Below are 18158 nucleotides of genomic sequence, written 5' to 3' on the forward strand. Positions count from 1 at the left end.
TATGCTGATAAATGGAAGAGATTCTGTGCTTGGAACCAAGTAGAGCCAAATATTCCTCAGATTTTACAATACTTGACTGAGATGTTTGACAAAGGCCTATCTTTTTCAACAATAAAAATCCATGCCTCCGCCATCTCGGCTCATTACAACACAGAGCCACCAATCTTTTCTCATCCTTTACTAAAGCAGCATCTTAGAGGGGCCAAAAATGTAAGGCCTCCCAGAAGATCACCAATTCCTGCATGGGACCTCAATTATGTGTTGGAAAAGCATACCCTGCCTCCATTTGAACCAGCTGCTACTGCAGATCTAAAGTTCTTATCATGGAAAACAGCTCTGCTCCTGGCAATTACTTCAGCAAGAAGAATCTCAGAGCTACAGGCCCTCATGGCTGTGGAGCCCTTTATAATTTTTTTACCCAGACAGGGTGTCCCTGAGGACCAATCCTTCTTTTATGCCTAAGGTGGTTTCCAGTGTGGCTCTTAACCAAACTATTCATCTGACAACTTTTTATCCAAATCCGCAGAACAAGGGGGAGAGGATTCTGCATTCATTGGACGTACAAAGACAGCTAAGATTCTACTTGAGCAGGACTAAAGCTCTAAGAAAAACTGAGCAGTTACTAGTGACATATGCTGCAGGATCAGAGGGAAAGGCTATTTCAAAGCAGACTATTTCAAAGTGGATAAGCCACTGCATTAGTTTCTGCTGCTTACACCATGGCAAACCTGTGCTCAAGGACATTAGGTCTCGTTCCACCAGGGCTGCAGCTACATCAACAGCCTTTCTCAGAGGAGAATCAACCAAAGACATTCTAGAGGCTGCTACATGGAGTTCTGTTTGCACTTTTTGTCATAGGAAAAATAAACTTTAAAAATGATCAATACATGGTAGGTTCAGGTTAAGGCACTTTAATCTTGTAGCAAGGAGACAAAAACGTGCTAATACAGAGTTTTTCTAACTAAAATCAGGAAGTAAGTCTATCTTTATACACTTTCTAACAAGACATTGCCTACCAAGCTGACATAACAGATCACAAGTTTTAACATCATCATTACAAAGCAGCTGTTTGTCCATAATTTTCTGCTTGCACTATCAATTTTATGAAAAACTTTCTAAGAAAAACAATGTGGCCTTGGTGGCCACCGGTTAGATACAGTTTCCCACTATGTTATGTTACCATTCAAGGTACTATAGCTAATTCAAGCACAAAGCAAGTACAGATTCTTCAAGCAGTCTTTTGTTTTATGTATCTCTTTTCCACAGCTGTGCATGTTCTCATAACATGAACAGAGCTGATTGTTCATATTCAATCATATTATAGAAAACAGTATTGTTCTATTCATTCATTTCCTGACATAGCAGATAATCACCTGCTTCTCAGTACATTTCCAAAAGGCATAAACATGAATTTTGTTGTGCTAGCAATTACTAGGCCAGGGTGCATCTTGCAGTTTCAGGAAGCATACTGTGGTTTGAAAAATCATCTTATAATTTCATACAGAGCATCAGACATATATATAAAAATGAATATTTTTCTGACATTTCCCCCGTTAATACTTTTTATTCTATTTTCAAAAGCATAAACAGTTTGCTTCTTCTCCTAACCTCTTCCATTCCGGATTTGCAGTTAAGAGAGTCATTTAGTTTAGACTTATGAAAGCATTTCAGTTTTCAGCAACTCTTCAATTTCAGTACTTTGATACAAAGTCAGAAACTGATATATCTATAAAATCTTTGATTAACTTTTTCATGCAGGGAATACCCCAACAAATGCATGCTCCTAATGGGAGTAATCCCTCACAAATGGCAATCAGGATGTTCATTAGGATGGAACGCCACCCCCCCAAACAAATTCTGGAAAAAGTCTGTCAGTGGGTTTGGGACTGGTTTGGTCATGGTCGACACTTGCTGGATCACCTCAAGATGGTCATTTATCTCATGCTGGTTGTCTGGAATATATGAACAGCATTCTTCTTTGATTAAAGCGCACGTACCACCTCTTGCCGCTAGGGTGAAGTCAAGAGCCATGCGGTTTTGAAGCACCGCAGTTCTCATAGCATTTAGTTCATCAGTCACTAATTCAAGAGCAGAAAAAGTTGATTTGCTCATAACTTCGAGAAGTTTGGACAGTTTTCTTAGCTCCCAAATTGATTTCTCTGCACCATATGCAGGGGCTATGCCTGCCCATGATATAATAGTGTCACTCAAGTCCATATGTGTCAGTTTATCTTTGTTTTTCTTGGAGTTATGCTTCGATTCGTCCCACTGGATTCTCAGGTCTCTTGATTGGATTCGAATTTTCCCTTGAGGCAAAGCTGCAGTGTGTCGTATGGCCGGAACCAGGTAACCCAAAAAACAACTGCTGGACCAATTCTCAGGTAGTCATTTGTATGCCTTTTTCCCACAAACAAAATAACAATTCTCTACTTTAGTATTGATATATGCTCGCCCTGCATGAAACATTTTCTTGTCAATAATAGAAAGTTGCTTCAAAAGAACAGGATTATGCTGTATTTCACTAACAGTTCTTTTCATTTTCTAAAAGTATGAGTCATAGTTTGTATCACAGATAGTTTCTGCCTTATTAGCCTTAATATAACATTTATAAAAAACAGTCACATTGCAATTGCTCCAACCCATCTAAATAGTGTAATTTTTATAAAAACTAACAGGTAGGTACAATGCTATTTTGTCTTGTGATTTCACAGGTGTAGTATCAAAAATCAAGTTTTCCCAGGTCTCATTGACTCCTAGGGGGACAGCAGTCATTAAAAATCCCACGTATGCTGTTGGTATAGCTGTGCAAATCCAGCAGTTCGAAACATTAAAAGTCTCAGCACACACATATTTAATTGCTTGGTAAGTGTTAAAGTTTGGATGCCAGTCTATGACTAATGCATCATGTTTGTTCAGTACAACTCGTGTGGCTGGAAAAAGGAAAGGCCACAGCAAAAAGTTCATTGTTATCAGTATAGCTAACAGTATGATCATGCAATTCTTCTGAGGTTGTTCTGCATCCCTGTTTACTCTATACCTGGTCATTTTGTTTTTGTTGTACAACAGTAACAAGGTTTTTGTCCAGTTCAAAATACTTAACCAATTTACAGTGTGTCAGATGAATCCAGGACGCTCGCTCTGCAATCTTGACTGCAGTGGGTGTTGACAGTAGCACTTGGTATGGTCCTTCCCACTTCAGAGAACTCCAGTTCTTTTTCTTCACGACTTTCACCCAGACCCACGTGCCTGGGACTACTGCTGCTTCCGATGGTCTGGCTTGTTCTTTATCTGAAACAGAATTTAACTGCAGAAGTTTGTTATTCAAAAATCGCCTCATATACTCTGCAAGTGAACGGTCAGCCTCCTGGTCTGCAGGCATGAGAGGTTTTCACTGAGGTGTATAATATGGCCTCCCAAACAGAATTTCAAAAGGAGTTAACCCTTTTACATTTGGAACAGTTCTCATACTCAACAGTGCCAGAGGCAGACAGTGCACCCAGTTCTTTTGTGTCTCACTAATCAATTTCCAAAGCTTATTTTTCAAAACTCCATTATGCCTCTCTACTAATCCTGCAGATTGGGGGTGGTATGCACAATGGTTTTTCAGAGAAATCACGAAATAACGGCTCAATTGTTGTATAGTTTGATTTACAAAGTGTGTGCCATTGTCACTATAAATCTTTTCCGGTATGCCAAATCTAGGAATAATTTCTTTAACGAGGACTTTTGCAACAGTAGCTGCATCTGGATTTTTAGTCGGAAAAGCTTCCACCCATTTGGAAAACATCTATAATGACAAGACAGTAATTTTTATTTTCACATTTGTTTATCTCTATAAAATCCATACAGATAGTATGGAACGGATACAGTGGTGTAGGAAACTCCCTTGCTTAGGCTTCAGTGCCCCCTGTGCATGATGCTTGTTACAAACATGGCATGCTGCACAAAAATTTTTTTCGTGTAGTTTGTAAATCCATACGTTGTAAACACTCGATTCACTAACTGTACCATCCCCCCTGCTGAGACATGGCACTGCCCATGGCTCAACAAAGCTGCATATCTAAACAAGTTAGATGGTAAAATTGTTTTTCTTTCTTTGGAGATGTACAGCCCTTTCTCAAGAATTGCTCCTCGTTTTATCCATTTTTGTTTTTCTACATTTGTAGTAAGTGTCTGCATTGTTTTTAACATTTCTAAATCTAAAATCTCAGATGGTTGTAATTCCTCACTCAAAAGAAATACTTCTGAAGTTGAAGCTGCTTGCTTTGCAGCTGTATCAGCTCTTGCAGTACCTTTTGAAATCATATCCTGTTGTTTGGTATGAGCTACGCATTTGCAAATAGCTACTTTCTGAGGTAACTGAATAGATTATAACAAATCTAAAATAAATTGCGCATGATTAACCGGTTTACCAGTAAATGTTATCATTCCTCTATTTTTCCACTGCTGCGCAAAAACATGTACAGTAGAAAAGGCGTACTGGCTGTCAGTAAAAATGTTCACACGTTTATCTTTTGACAAGGTACATGCCCTTGTTAAAGCAATCAATCTTGCCACTTGTGCAGATAAGTTGTGTGGTAAAAACTTTGCTTCTAAAATCTCAGTATCAGAAACTACTGCATACCCCACTAGATTCTGTCCTGTAGGAACCCTCCTACACGAGCCGTCCACATAGTATGTCACCTCGGCATCATCCAAGGGAACATCCATGAAATCTTTTCTAGGCAGTGTCTTTTGCTCAATCTCCTGCAGGCAGCAGTGTGGTTTGCCATCTGCAGGGGTTGGGAGCAAGGTTGACGGATTCAAAGTTGTGCATCATTCAATTGTCACATGAGATGGCTCAACAGTATAGTCGTACAGGAAAGATGTATAGCAGGAGAAAGATATGCTACTTTTTCTTGCAGTAAAATAATCGCGACTGCATGAGGCACTCTCAATGTTAGAGGGTGGAATAACACTACTGAGGCTGAAGCCTGCACTGCCATTGCAGCTGCGACTACTGCTTGTACACAGTGGGGCAAGGATCGTGCCACTGGGTCTAGCTGTGATGAATAGTAAGGTATGGGGCATTGCTTGCCCCATGTTGCTGTGTTAACACTGATGTCATATAACCCTGCTTACAATCTACAGTTTGGAAAAATCATTTGATAGTTTGGTAATCCTAAAACTAATGAGGATGCTATCAGTTGTTTCAATTTGCAGAAAGCTGATTCTGCTTCTGGTGTCCACTGTAATAAATCTTGTGCTGCCATAGGCTTCTTGAATATCAAGTTGGTCAGTGGAACAGATTCCAAGGCATAGTTTGGAATTCAACTCCGACAGAAATTCGTACCTAGGAAGGACATCATTTCCTTCTTGGTAGTTGGTTTGGGTGCTTGTAATATTGCTGTTTTTCTGTCTTCATCTAATATTCTGCCTTCTTTGGATATTACATATCCCAGGTATTTAGCCTGCTTTTTCCAAAGTTGCAGTTTGTTCTTATTTACTTTGTGTCCTTGAGTAGCTAGAAATTGTAGTAATGCTATGGTATCTTCTCTGCATTCTTGCTGGGTGGGGGCTGCCAGCAGAATGTCGACTACATAAAGTAAAATCTGGCTGCCTTTCGGTGGGATAAATCCCTCCAGGTTACTTGCTATTTCCTGTGCGAATATTGTTGGACTCTCACAATATCCCTGTGGTAGTCGCGTGTATGTATACATTTTCCCCTGAAATGTAAATACAAACCAATGTTGGCTGTCAGGGTGTATCGGTATTGAGAAAAATGCATTGCTAATATCTACCACAGAAAAATACTTCTGTTGAGGTTTCAAATCATTTAACAAAGTGTGTGGATCTGGCACCATAGGTGCTCTAGGTATAACTGCGTCATTTACAGCTTGTAAATCTTGGACCATACGCCATTCTCCATTTTCTTTCCTAACAGGAAATAAGGGTGTATTACATGGTGAATCAGGAGATTCTGTCAATACTCCTTCCTTAAGTAAGGCTGCTATTATATGTTTGATTCCTATTTCTGCATATTTTCTTAAGGGATACAGTCTCTTTTGAGGTCTAAATGCTGACTTTGGCGTGATAGTGACTGGTCCTGCTGTACGAATAAGTCCTACATCCGATTTCCCTGTTGACCAGAGAGTCTCTGGTATGTCTCGTAAGGCTTTTTCCTCTTCTTCTAGTAAGAGTGCTGCTCAGCTGTCCGCACTTGCCTGCAAGTGCACAGCTGGGTGTGTCTGTGTTGTCCAATTCAGTGTCTGCTTTTGTACTCCCTGTTCTGAAAGTTCTAATTCTCTCTGTTTTTCCCATCTTGTAACTTTTTCTCCTAGGTCTGCCCACTTTGCATTTTTATCTTTAGTTAAACTAACATGTGGTAATCGATTAGATTTGTAAAGGGCTAGGAATTCCTGGGGCAATGAACAGCTAACTACACTATTTCCTTCTGTGTCCCAGTACAGAGTACATAATACTAATCTGTTAGCATGGTTTCTAAACAGTTCTTGCTCATATTCTTTATCAGGTCCTGGTTTGCTACAGTAATATAGAGTGCAATGCAACAAATGCTGTTTATCAGTGTCAAGGGAGGGGGATTTACTGATGGCTACATTCATCAGTTCTTCAGTTACTGCCCCTGGACCAGTCGTAACCAAGTTCTGGCTGTACCAATAAAATGTTTCACCCTCCGGTCGCACCACAAAAGTATCCATTTGTCGCTGTGCTTCCATACCCTGCATAGTTGGAACTACTGCTATGCCAGATGTCTGCATTAGGTCTCTGCCCAAAAGATTTACTGGGCATTTTGCAGAAACAACAATTTTGCTTTTCTGGGTCATCCCTGAAACAGGGTCAGTTATTGCTATGTTGTGGGAGAGTGGCTCCTGATACAGCTGTCCATTAGCTGCTTTCACTAATATGTAATCAAGTGATTCTGAATTTTCTGGTAGTTTGGAAGGATGTATCAGGGTCCGTGAAGCCCCTGAGTCACACAGGAATTTAACTTCCCTCCCCTCTAACAAAAGTGTAACTTTCAGTTTTGTGTCTGCTAAGTAGAGCTCTAAGCTCAATAATGCCAAGTCTAAAATTTCATTTTCTTCATTATCTGTGATTTCATGCACATCCTCTATTTCTTCTATCACATTCTCTACTCCTTCTATCACATTTGCATTTGTCTTTTCTTGATTATTCCCTTCTAGTGATTCTTGACTATCATATAGTCAGTCCTCACCCTCCTTGTCTTCCTTGGTTACCTTTTTATTTTGCCTGCAATCCCTTGCCAAATGTCCCTTTTTTCCACATTTAAAACATTCAGCCCTTTTCTTTCTCTCTTCAAACTCTTCTGATCGCTTATCAGATTGTTTGTTTCCCTGGGCATTTTTCTTATCCTTCTTCCCGGTCTGTACTACAAAGACTTCTGATCCATCTTCTACTGCAAATACTTGAGTTTTCTTTATCTTTTTGCTATTATAATGCCTTTCGGCATGTCTTGCATATTCAAGTAATGACTGTAATCTACTCATACGATGATCTACCATGTGCTTTGTAATAAAGCTGCTAATGGGTGCAATATTGCCTTTCAAAAATGCATTCTTTAGCTGTTGCTCATATGGGGAATCATGTGTTTGGTCTTCAGGTACCTGCATTCCGCCATGGTTATTAAAACACTCTAATAATCTAGCATAGTGTCTATCAACAGTTTCAACTTCTTGTTGGATGCATTGATTAATGCAAGTCCAGTTAGCCCTAGGCTTCCATTTCTCAGAGATTCGGTCTGTCAGACCTTTCACTCTGTTATACAGTTCTGCGTTACTATGTGGGAGTGGCCTATGTTCTGCATCACAGGGATTCCAGTTGCCACTGATCATGTGCCAATCTGGACCTACGATTTGTCTGACTACTTTCTCTACTTCCTCTCCGTTCAAATGGTAACTTAACCTCATGCCCTAAGTCTTCTAAGAATTTTCTAAAATTAACTTTCGGATGGGGAATTCCCTCTGTGGCTTTCCGGATGTCTTCCGGTGTCCACGGTCTATATACTAGAAGAGTTGGGACTTGCCTGCCTGTGGATTTGGTACTTCTATGAGTGGACATATCTCTTCTTCACTCATGGCTTTTGATTTTTTATTTATTTCATACAATTCAATATCCCCTCTTAAGTTGCGTGTCCGAGACCTAGTCTTGATAGGATCTCTGACAAATGGTTTTGATTTCGCAGGGACAGCTGGATATAGCGGTGGTGGATCAGCTTGTCCACTTGCTTCATATTCTGGTAAGTGAAATGGAGGTTGCAGAGGGGACGATGCTATTACCAAGTTATTGTCTTCTTTATCTAAAAACATTGCTTTTGAATGTTTATTCTTTTGTTCCCTGAGGTTTGCTTCCTCAAGCCACCTGTGTGCCTGAGGAACTCCTAATTGACATTGCTTTTTTATCTGACCTTTTGCGTCTGTTTTAAGTTGTTTGACAAGTTTCATAAGTGAAGGTTTATCTAATTTGCCATCAAATTTGTATTTATTAACCCGTTTTGTATAATACCTAACATTATTGGCACGCTGTAACTGCATATATTTCGAGTTTTCAATTAAAGGCGGATCTCAGGAACTTTTTGTGCACTTATTTCCCATGTTGTCTTAACTTTAGTTAGAAATTGTTACATAACCCTTTTTATCACGATTTTCTCTTCTTCACAGCTTATCTAGAATAACTGCCTACCTATCCTGTTTCCCTGATCAATGACAAGACAGCAATCTTTTTTGTCCCTGATTTACAAAAAAAATCTCCCTGACAAAAACAAATACTGTAACAAGTCCCTGATCTGAAACAAAGAAAAGGTAAAATCCTCCTTACCTGAGCCTCCGTGATTGATCGTCTCACCAGATCTGTTGACTCGTCTTCCAATCGCAGATCAGAATCAGTGGCTGGCCTCTTTTGAATGACAATTCAGTCGGAGGTTTTTCAAAGCAGAAGAACCGATGTGGCTTCTTCCCCGTACGGTTTCATGCCACCGTCCCCATCTGACCTGAGCTAGAGCGAGAGATTTCCGGTCTGAAGCACCAATCTGTCATAGGACAAATAAACTTTAAAAATGATCGATACACGGTAGGTTCAAGTTAAGGCACTTTAATCTTGCAGCAAGGAGACAAAAACGTGCTAATACAGAGTTTGTCTAACTAAAATCAGGAAGTAAGTCTATCTTTATACACTTTCTAACAAGACATTGCCTACCAAGCTGACGTAACAGATCACAAGTTTTAACATCATCATTACATAGCAGCTGTTTATCCATAATTTTCTGCTTGCGCTATCAATTTCATGAAAAACTTCCTAAGAAAAACAACATGGCCTTGGTGACCATCGGTTAGATACAGTTTCCCACTATGTTATGTTACCATTCAAGGTACTATAGCTAATTCGAGCACAAAGCAAGTACAGATACTTCAAGCAGTCTTTTGTTTTATGTATCTCTTCTTTTCTGCAGCTGTGCATGTTCTCATAACACGAACAGAGCTGATTGTTCATATTCAATCATATTATAGAAAACAGTATTGTTCTATTCATTCATTTCCTGACCTAGCAGATAATCACCTACTTCTCAGTACATTTCGAAAAGGCATAAACATGAATTTTGCTGTGCTAGCAATTACTAGGTCAGGGTGCATCTTGCAGTTTCAGAAAGCATACTGTGGTTTGAAAAATCATCTTATAATTTCATACAGAATTAAGCTGTACATAAAATAGAATGAAAATGTGTTAACCCTTTTAGCTTCTAATAAGCATCAGACATATATAAAAACGAATATTTTTCTGACACTTTTACAAAGCATTATCATTTGCCTCTCTACTCTAAGACCAGGACAGTCTTTGCCATTGCAGTTCTGCAGGGCCTTATAGCCGCCCCTAATGCTATTTAGCTCCAGCCCCCCATCCGTAGCTTTGGAATTCTACCCAAATGTTATGACTGCAACAGTAAAACACAAAGAACATAGTACAGTTGTGGACACTTACCATAAATGTAGATGTTCAAGTGTATTCACTGTTGCAGTCCAGGTTACCCGCCCGCCATCCCCCTTTTATTCTGGAGTTTCTTTTTCCTTCACTATCTTCTACAACCTTTGTGGTGTATTTGCTTGTAGATTAAGGTAAAGTTTGTATTGTTGCATGAATATATAGTTTATATATTTTTGCTTTTGGGGGACACTTGACATCTGGGGCAAGAAAAACTAAAGAAAGTGGCGTTGGCTGCTTGTTTTATACCCCTGACGACCTGATGTCATGGAAGAGGAGACCGCAACCAAAGCGGGACCCAAGACTTTGGAATTCAGGCCAACTGAGGGCAACCTGCCAGCAGATTACCCCAAATGTAATGACTGCAACAGTGAATACACTCGAACATCTACATTTATGGTAAGTGTACACAACTGTACTTTCTGTACATACCTTCATCAAGCATTAGCACCTGCCTATCTTTTCTAAATCCAAAGCTGGATTTGCCACAGCAATTTTACAGGGCTTATTGCTAGCCCTAATGCTCTTTAACTACCTCCACCCTTCCTTAGCTTTGGGAATCAACCCAAATGTGATGACTTGCAACATTGAAACACGAAGAACATAGTACAGTTGAGTACATTTACCATAATGTAGATGTTCGAGTGTATTCACTGTTGCAGTCCTGGCTACCCTCCCTCCAGCCCCCTGACTTCTCTTGCCTCTTCCTTTCCTCCTTGTTTGGTATGTATTATATCATGTGTATTTGCTTTTTGTTGGGGGTGTTCCATACCATATAATTGCTTCCTATTGTGGGGGCACCTGACATCTGGGGCAAGAAAAACTGATGTATTGGTGTTGGCTGCATGTTTTATAACCCTGAAGACCTGACATCATGGAAGAAGCGACAGCATCCGACGCAGAAATCCGAAGACTCTTGTATTCAGGCTGGCTGAGGGCTGCCTGCAGGCAGATAACCCAAATGTAATGACTGCAACAGTGAATACACTCGAACATCTTCATTTATGGTAAGTGTACACAACTGTATTTTCTGCTAGCACCAGAGAATACAGCATATACAGGATATAAACTCTGGGAAATGCGGTGGTGGGCTGAGTACCTCATCTACAGTCATCTGAAACCAAAAAAAGTTTGTTGCTCCCTAGTAAGAGGTTCTCAGGTGGAAATAAATAGATGAATCTACACAATTTACTGATAGAAATGAGTGCAGCTTTTTCAGGTCCAGTCCCTGCTGCATTCATCGGCTGTATAATCTCCTGGCCAAATAACATCATTTGTTAGCTGATATGATACACACATGTATGCGGTATTGCTTATCTATGTTCTTCGCTATTTAGCCTTGCTTACCAGTTTTGTTATAAATCTATGATCAGGCTTTGTCTTGGGCTGAAATAGTCATTTAAATCGTAGTCTACTGACCACATCAAAAAGAAAGCTATTTTTTGTAGATGAACACATTAGGTTAAAAAGACAGCTCCTCCATTACAATGTTTGGAGCAGCCTGCGAACCTAGATTTAGCTATAAGTTTTTGTGAGACAAATATTTGGCTACCCAATATCTTGTGAGCTTTTTATTGCGACATTGATGAGATTCCATGCAGTAAAATAGGAGTGAACTGTACTTCTTCCTTGGAATGAGACATTACCTCATAACAGGACTATCCTGGATGAATAAAGTACAATACAATTAAAAAAAAAAAAAACTTTTAGTGTACAGATGCTGACTGCACAAATGTAATGTTCTTTCAGCAGTGTCTGCTCTTCATATTTTAAAATATTTGCTGCCCTCTAATGTTTGGTTTTCTTCACAGCAATCTTTAGTCCTACAAATCTAGGAAAAATAGTTTCTTGGGGGAGATAAAATATATTTAGTTTATTCTCTATTTGATTTTTATATATTGTGAAAGCTGTAGAACAGTAATTTCTGTTTTACCCTACTAAGAAAATCAGATTTCTAAATGTAGACTATATACCATTTCCAGAGAACAGTCATATGTTTGATTGGTTCTACCAACACACAACACGAACACACACAACACCGACCCCCACACAAACTACCACCACACACCACATACAAGCCATAAACATAACAATACAAAACAAACATAACGAATAAAAACACAACACACAAACACAAACATTAAAAACAACACAACACAAACCACACAAAAAACAACACCCACAACACAAACACACCAAAATAAACACACAACAATTACACTATCCCAAACCTTCACCTACCCCTACCCCCTAACCTACCCTCCAACCCACCCTACCTACCCGCCCCCCTAACCCTAACTTAACCCAAACCCTACCAACCCCTAACCCCTAACAACCTAACCCTATAACCCCCCCCCTAAACCCCTAACCCACCTAACCAACCCCCACCCCTATCCCCCTAACACCTAACTCAACCCTTAACCCCCCTATCCCCCCACCCCACACCACACTCCCCGCACCTCCTTCCCACTAACGGCCACCCGTCACCGTCACCCACGCCACACAGCCTTTCCCATGTCGGCATCCTCGGTTTGGGTGTTGTCATCGGTCGGTCTTGCTCTGTCATGTCGATGTTCTGCCACTCGCGAAGGCCGGTCGGTCTTCTTTCTTCGATCTTCTGGAGCCTCGGTTCGATGTCGGTCTTCTTGCTGTCGGCGAAGTCTGATTACATGCATTTTTTTTTAATTTCCCCATGTTTTATAAGTGCACTTTCATCAAGAAGAGTCTTTTTATATGCAACCCTCTCTTGGAAAAAGTACTTTCTTCATCTGCATATCTTCATTTGAATATCCACATGGATTTTAATGTGTTTGTGAAACTTGAAAGTTCTGTAATGACACAGGCCAATTCGTGATGTATGGGATACTTAGCTCCCCAAGTGAAATATGTTATCTGGTGTAGAATCCGAGTTCTTTTGCTGTTCTTGGGTAGTTCATCATATTGTTTGTCAAGGTGTGATGTCAACAGTGTAAAGTTTTAATTTAAATGGCTGAAACCAGCTGTGGATACACCAGAAGAATTTATTCACTTCTTTAATGGATTGAGACTTGCATGGAGCTAGTGCTGAACACGTTTGATTTTAGTGTATTAACACTTACTCCAGTTTCAGACAAGAGTTCAAAGCCTACAGATAAAGTGTAAATGCCCCAGCTTAGTCCATATAATGTAAAACCCCTCTTTACATATACACCTGCACTCATTCTGCCACTTTGTCTTCCTGTAGGCATCTAAATGGTTGTTTACTTGGATCTCGCAAATGTTCCTCTCCTCCTATGCCTTTGTTTCCTGCTCTTTCCCCATTTTTATATATGTCTATTTTATTATATTTAACTCTTTATACTGAAATAATGCATGTTATACTCAGCATATTGTTATTAATTTTGTCACTTATCTTCAATACTTTGTAAATATTGTATTCTTGTAATTTTTTTTCCACATCCAAGACTGGGCCTGGAATTGGTCATTGTTGATCCCCTGCTATGACTGCGTGCGTGCGTGCGTGCGTGTGTGTGTGTGTGTGTGTGTGTGTGTGTGTGTTCATGTATGCATAGCTGTTAAACTGTCTGTCTGGAATTCAAGTGCCGTATCAGATATAATTGTGTGTAATGGCTTACAATCAAGGACACTTCTAAGTAATGGTAGTGTATCCTTAGAACTTTGATAAAAGAATATCAAAAATTGGAAATCATTTTAATGTCTAACAATATTTGATAAATGTAATACTCCCAGTTTTATACCAAAGTCATATTGTTCTAGAGAAAGCAAAATTCTCAAGGCAAAATAAGGGACAGATGACACAACTGCAGTATATATGACAAGTGAAGCTGTAAAATAGAAGCATGTTGTTAATCTAACATTGTACCATGTTTATCCTATGTTTCTCTCTTCTTTTTGCAGTTGAAAATATTGCACATTGTGAGTTTGCCTATTTACGTGATCTTCTAATTAGGTAAGTTTGTAGTAAAAGGTCCTGTTTTGAAATGAAAATTATCCAGTATAGAAAATATGGTTTCTGGCACATCTTTTCATATTCCACTTGAATAGGATATTAGTGTTATAAAAATGTTTTCTGTGTCCTTTCAAATTGCATTTTGGATTAGTAAAACTCTGAGAATATCTGAACATAAGTTATGAGACTATTGGATGCATACCTCTCAGCCTCTTAGTGCAAGAAATGCAGACAAAGCCTGACAAAATGAGGGGTACAAAGGACCAGAAATAGGGACATATTTAAAATATTACTTAGACAGTTGCTAGAGTAACAGGGTTTGTTTTGACATACATTTTCTGAATGATATGAAGTCTGAAACGCAAATGTATGCCATTATTTAGTGACCTCACTCCAAAGATCATCCCTGTGATTTGCCAGAAAACCACATATTTTATGAGGAATAGATCAAAAATATAAGGCAAAAATCTGGACATTCTGCAAAATCTGTACAGTTGAGAGGTATGCAAATTGGATGTACTGGAAACAGCTCTAAAACCTAATGAAAGTTATTTTTAACCAGAGTTGTTGACAGTCCATCAGCTGCTACATGTGTAAGAATAGTTCAGAGTAGTAAGACTTCTTTGGAAAGCAAATTTACATTTATTTTCAGACTTTATTTAGAAACATATTAGTAGAAAAAAGGTGTGTAGACCTACTCAACTGTGATGCTTTTAGCTGCATGTTATACAATAAAATGTAATAATTAATAAAACAAAAATAAATCTAAGTAGACCGTATCAAAAGTAGTAGTATAATTGAGACTAATCATAGATTAATTAAAAGTTAAAGTTAATCATTTAGTAAAAGTAGGCTAAAAAAATACTCAAGTAAGATCTCATGGCATGGGCCAGAGGCTAAACACACTGAAAACGAACAAATTAAGCCTCAAGGTGTTTTCACAAAACCAAATTTATTTCCCATTTCAGTTTAAGATACACTTAACCTTGCCATCTAAGAGAAGAGTTTAGTTCTGTTTTGATAAAGCTCATTATCCTGAAGGACAAAAGCACCCAACTGAAGATGTCTTGTGGCTTTAGTTTGTTTTCACTAAAAAATACTGCAACTGACAAAAGTAGTAATATGGATAAAAGCATACACAACCATGCAACTATCAACCAATAACAGAATCGGGTCTAGATAAAGGCGTTGCCCACAGGAAAATTACAGTGCGTGTGATGACCAGGAGGGAATGGGATCATATTATTGAGTGAAGCCTTGAGCAATGACATCGTAGCTTCTGCATTAGCACTTGGTTGTGAATCTGAATGTGAGAATACCTTAATGCAAGGGGACAAAAGAAAGGAAGCTCAGAGAATGAGGTCACACACTTATGCAACAATTTCAGTTGTAGTGTCCCAATGTTTGGATATCTAGTTTGGTTACCAGGTGTGATGCCTTCTGTTTGGAGTCCTTTGTCCCGAAGGGATTTTACTGGATGATGCTGTTTCCCCCCAAATGCCAAAGACATTCAGTTGCATGAACTGCTGATTTTCCAAATTGTCCTTAAGGAGGGTAGTGTTTGTACATGCATGTTTGCACTTTTTATAATAGACTGGAGTCCCATCCAGAACTGGTTCTCTACCTTGCACCTACTGACTGTGCAAACAGGCACTGTATCTCTTGTGGTCTTTCACAGGAAAATGAGCGAATAAATGAATGCATTGGAGGTATGAAGGTATATTCCCAATGTTATGACCATTTCATAGCTGAGTGAGGTGTGTTCATTGTGATGGCTAGGAATAAAGAGGATGTCACTGAGTGCCTGGGTGATGAGATGTCAAGAATAACAGAGTAGTTGCTAAGGAGGTGGTGAGCTATTTCTAATTTTAATTGTATGCATCTGTTAGGTGTACTAGTGTACAAAGCCTTTTTTCAGTCATGGCCTGAGCTACAAAGGTAAACGTAAAAGTTTAGAGATGCCAGTCATTTAACATGTTTTTGGAAGTTTTGGAAAAAACAGAGTGCTGAAAGAAAATCCACTCTGACATTTACTGAACATGCAAACTCAGCACATTGGACATCAAGAAAGAATGAACCCTGGTAGTGCTCTTAACCTCTGAGCTATGATGCTACTCGTGTAGCCAGAATTAAGGAATGATGGTCAACTGTGAGAAGATAGTCAAATCTGGTAACCAATCTGTAGTAAGGCTTGTGTTTTATGATGTCTTTTAAGAATAAAATGACTGATTTTGGTTTGTAATATTTGCAGATGGCATGTGTTGATGGTTGAGGCAGTGGTAAGGATGGGAAAAATAGTTTAGGCTAGGCATTCAGATTATATAAAATAGCAGGAAAGGCAAATGCAGCAACTTGGAATGATGTGATATAAAAAACACAGGAAATAGCGTAACCAACTCTTTATTGCCGCTTTCGTCCGTATTGTCAAAACTAAGGATGTTAATAATGCCCTTTTTAAACATTCCTTAGTTTGTACTGTTTTCAAAAAATTTTTATTTTCAGTTTTAGAAGTGTGCAGTATGGATTTAAGGGAAGGTGATTTTAAAAATTTGTTATTACAAAGGGAGGCAGAGTGGCAGATAAAGTTAAAGGCAGATCATCCGCCAGGCCTTAATGATGCTATAAGTATGAAATGTTTTTTAAAAAATCAAAAATTAAAGGTAGACAAAAACAATGATTTGATTTGTTTACATATTTTATGAAGTATCTTTCTTCTTTTTATCTGAATGTATGTCTTTAAATTTGGAAAATTAAGTAATTTAATTTAATTGATATATTTTAATTAATTAGGGTAGTTAATTATTTATGTATTTAAGCTATGAGTGTTGTTTGTGAGTTTATTCTGAGGAAGTCTACGGACGAAAGCGGCAATAAAGAGTTGGTTACGCTATTTCCTGTGTTTTTTATATCACATCATTCCAAGTTGCTGCATTTGCCTTTCCTGCTATTTTATTTGTGACTGTTTGGTATTTTTGGTTTTTGGTTTGACGTGCACCATGGCAGAAGCAGCAGAGGATCCGTTAATGAACATGAGTATACACCCTACACCGTCTACGGAGCAAGTTAATCTAGGTACTTTGCTTATAAGTGCTTTAACTGATATCAAAGGATCGTTACAGTTCCTAGTAGCTAATGCTAATAAGAAAAGCCAAGCCGTAAAATCATCCAGTCCGGATGGTTCGTTTAGAGAACTGGACACAGTAATTTGCCTTGATAATGTGTTTGGCACTGAGAAGAATGGAGTAACAACTAGTTTTGTTCTTGGCGAGCAGAAGCAACAACGCATCATTAACGACGTCGGTAATGGAGAGACGAATCAACATGGCATCATTGGTCGAGCGACTGTACAACGTTTCTTCGACCGTGCTGATAATCCATTCATGGCGTTTGGCAGACAAGAAGTACTACCGTCTAAGAATACACCATGGCATTTGTGTTTTTCAGATAAACGAGAGCATTTAACCAAACTATTACAAAGGTACAATTCCATTTATTATGAGAACTGTTATTTCGCTCGTTGTATTGAGCTAAACATTATCCCAAAGGGCTTACGCTTTTTTAAATGCCCGAATGGGGTACAAGTAAGCGACCCGTTTTTTAAGACTTTCACTGTATTTTTCAACAATGCTGGATTGAGTTTTCTAAAGCTGTTGGTTGATAATAACAACAAAAAGTTGGAAGCAATTAAAGATGAAATTATCAGCTTAGAGTTGTTTTTCAAGAAACAATTTGATGCTGATAGTGTTAGCGATTTGTTTTCAAAATTAATACAAGATTTGGAACAACCTACCAAGGAAAACATAAATAGAAAACAAAGTAAATTGTTACGGGACTTTACAGGCTTATGAAACAAATACTGTTTTTGTGAATTCAGTTTCAGGAAAGAAATATAATAGAACATACAAGGGGGCTGATCAATATACCAGTGTAAAAAACGCAAATTTTACTACTGGTATAAAAAATGCCACTGAAAATAATTGGTTTGGTTCATATGATAAGCATTTTCCACCGTTGGTTTCATCTACAAATATGGTCCACAGTAACAACAAAAGGTCAGTTCAGACCAACAAAGATATTGTAGATGTGGACAACACAATTGTGGATGATGAAAATGCCACTAGTTCTGAACTAGTCAATAAAATCAGTGGCAATGGATCCGACATTCATAAATTAAAAGTGGGGCCTAATGAAGAAGAGACATTTAACCAAGTTAAGG

General features: G+C 38.7%; 1 protein-coding gene across 8 annotated transcripts in view; it reads left to right on the top strand.

Annotated features, from left to right (window-relative positions):
- SEPTIN9 (septin 9) overlaps window positions 1–18158 on the top strand; it is a 2307078-nt gene that overhangs the window by 2261559 nt on the left and 27361 nt on the right. For all 8 annotated transcript variants that reach the window (XM_044085002.1, XM_044085005.1, XM_044085003.1 and 5 more), the window contains one exon: window positions 13891–13942. In XM_044085002.1, the coding sequence (XP_043940937.1) occupies window positions 13891–13942 (52 nt within the window). The remainder of the gene's footprint in view (window positions 1–13890; window positions 13943–18158) is intronic.

The sequence above is a fragment of the Protopterus annectens genome, chromosome 10.part0 (assembly GCF_019279795.1).
Source record: "Protopterus annectens isolate FY-2018-M chromosome 10.part0, PAN1.0, whole genome shotgun sequence".
NCBI lineage: Eukaryota > Metazoa > Chordata > Ceratodontiformes > Protopteridae > Protopterus > Protopterus annectens.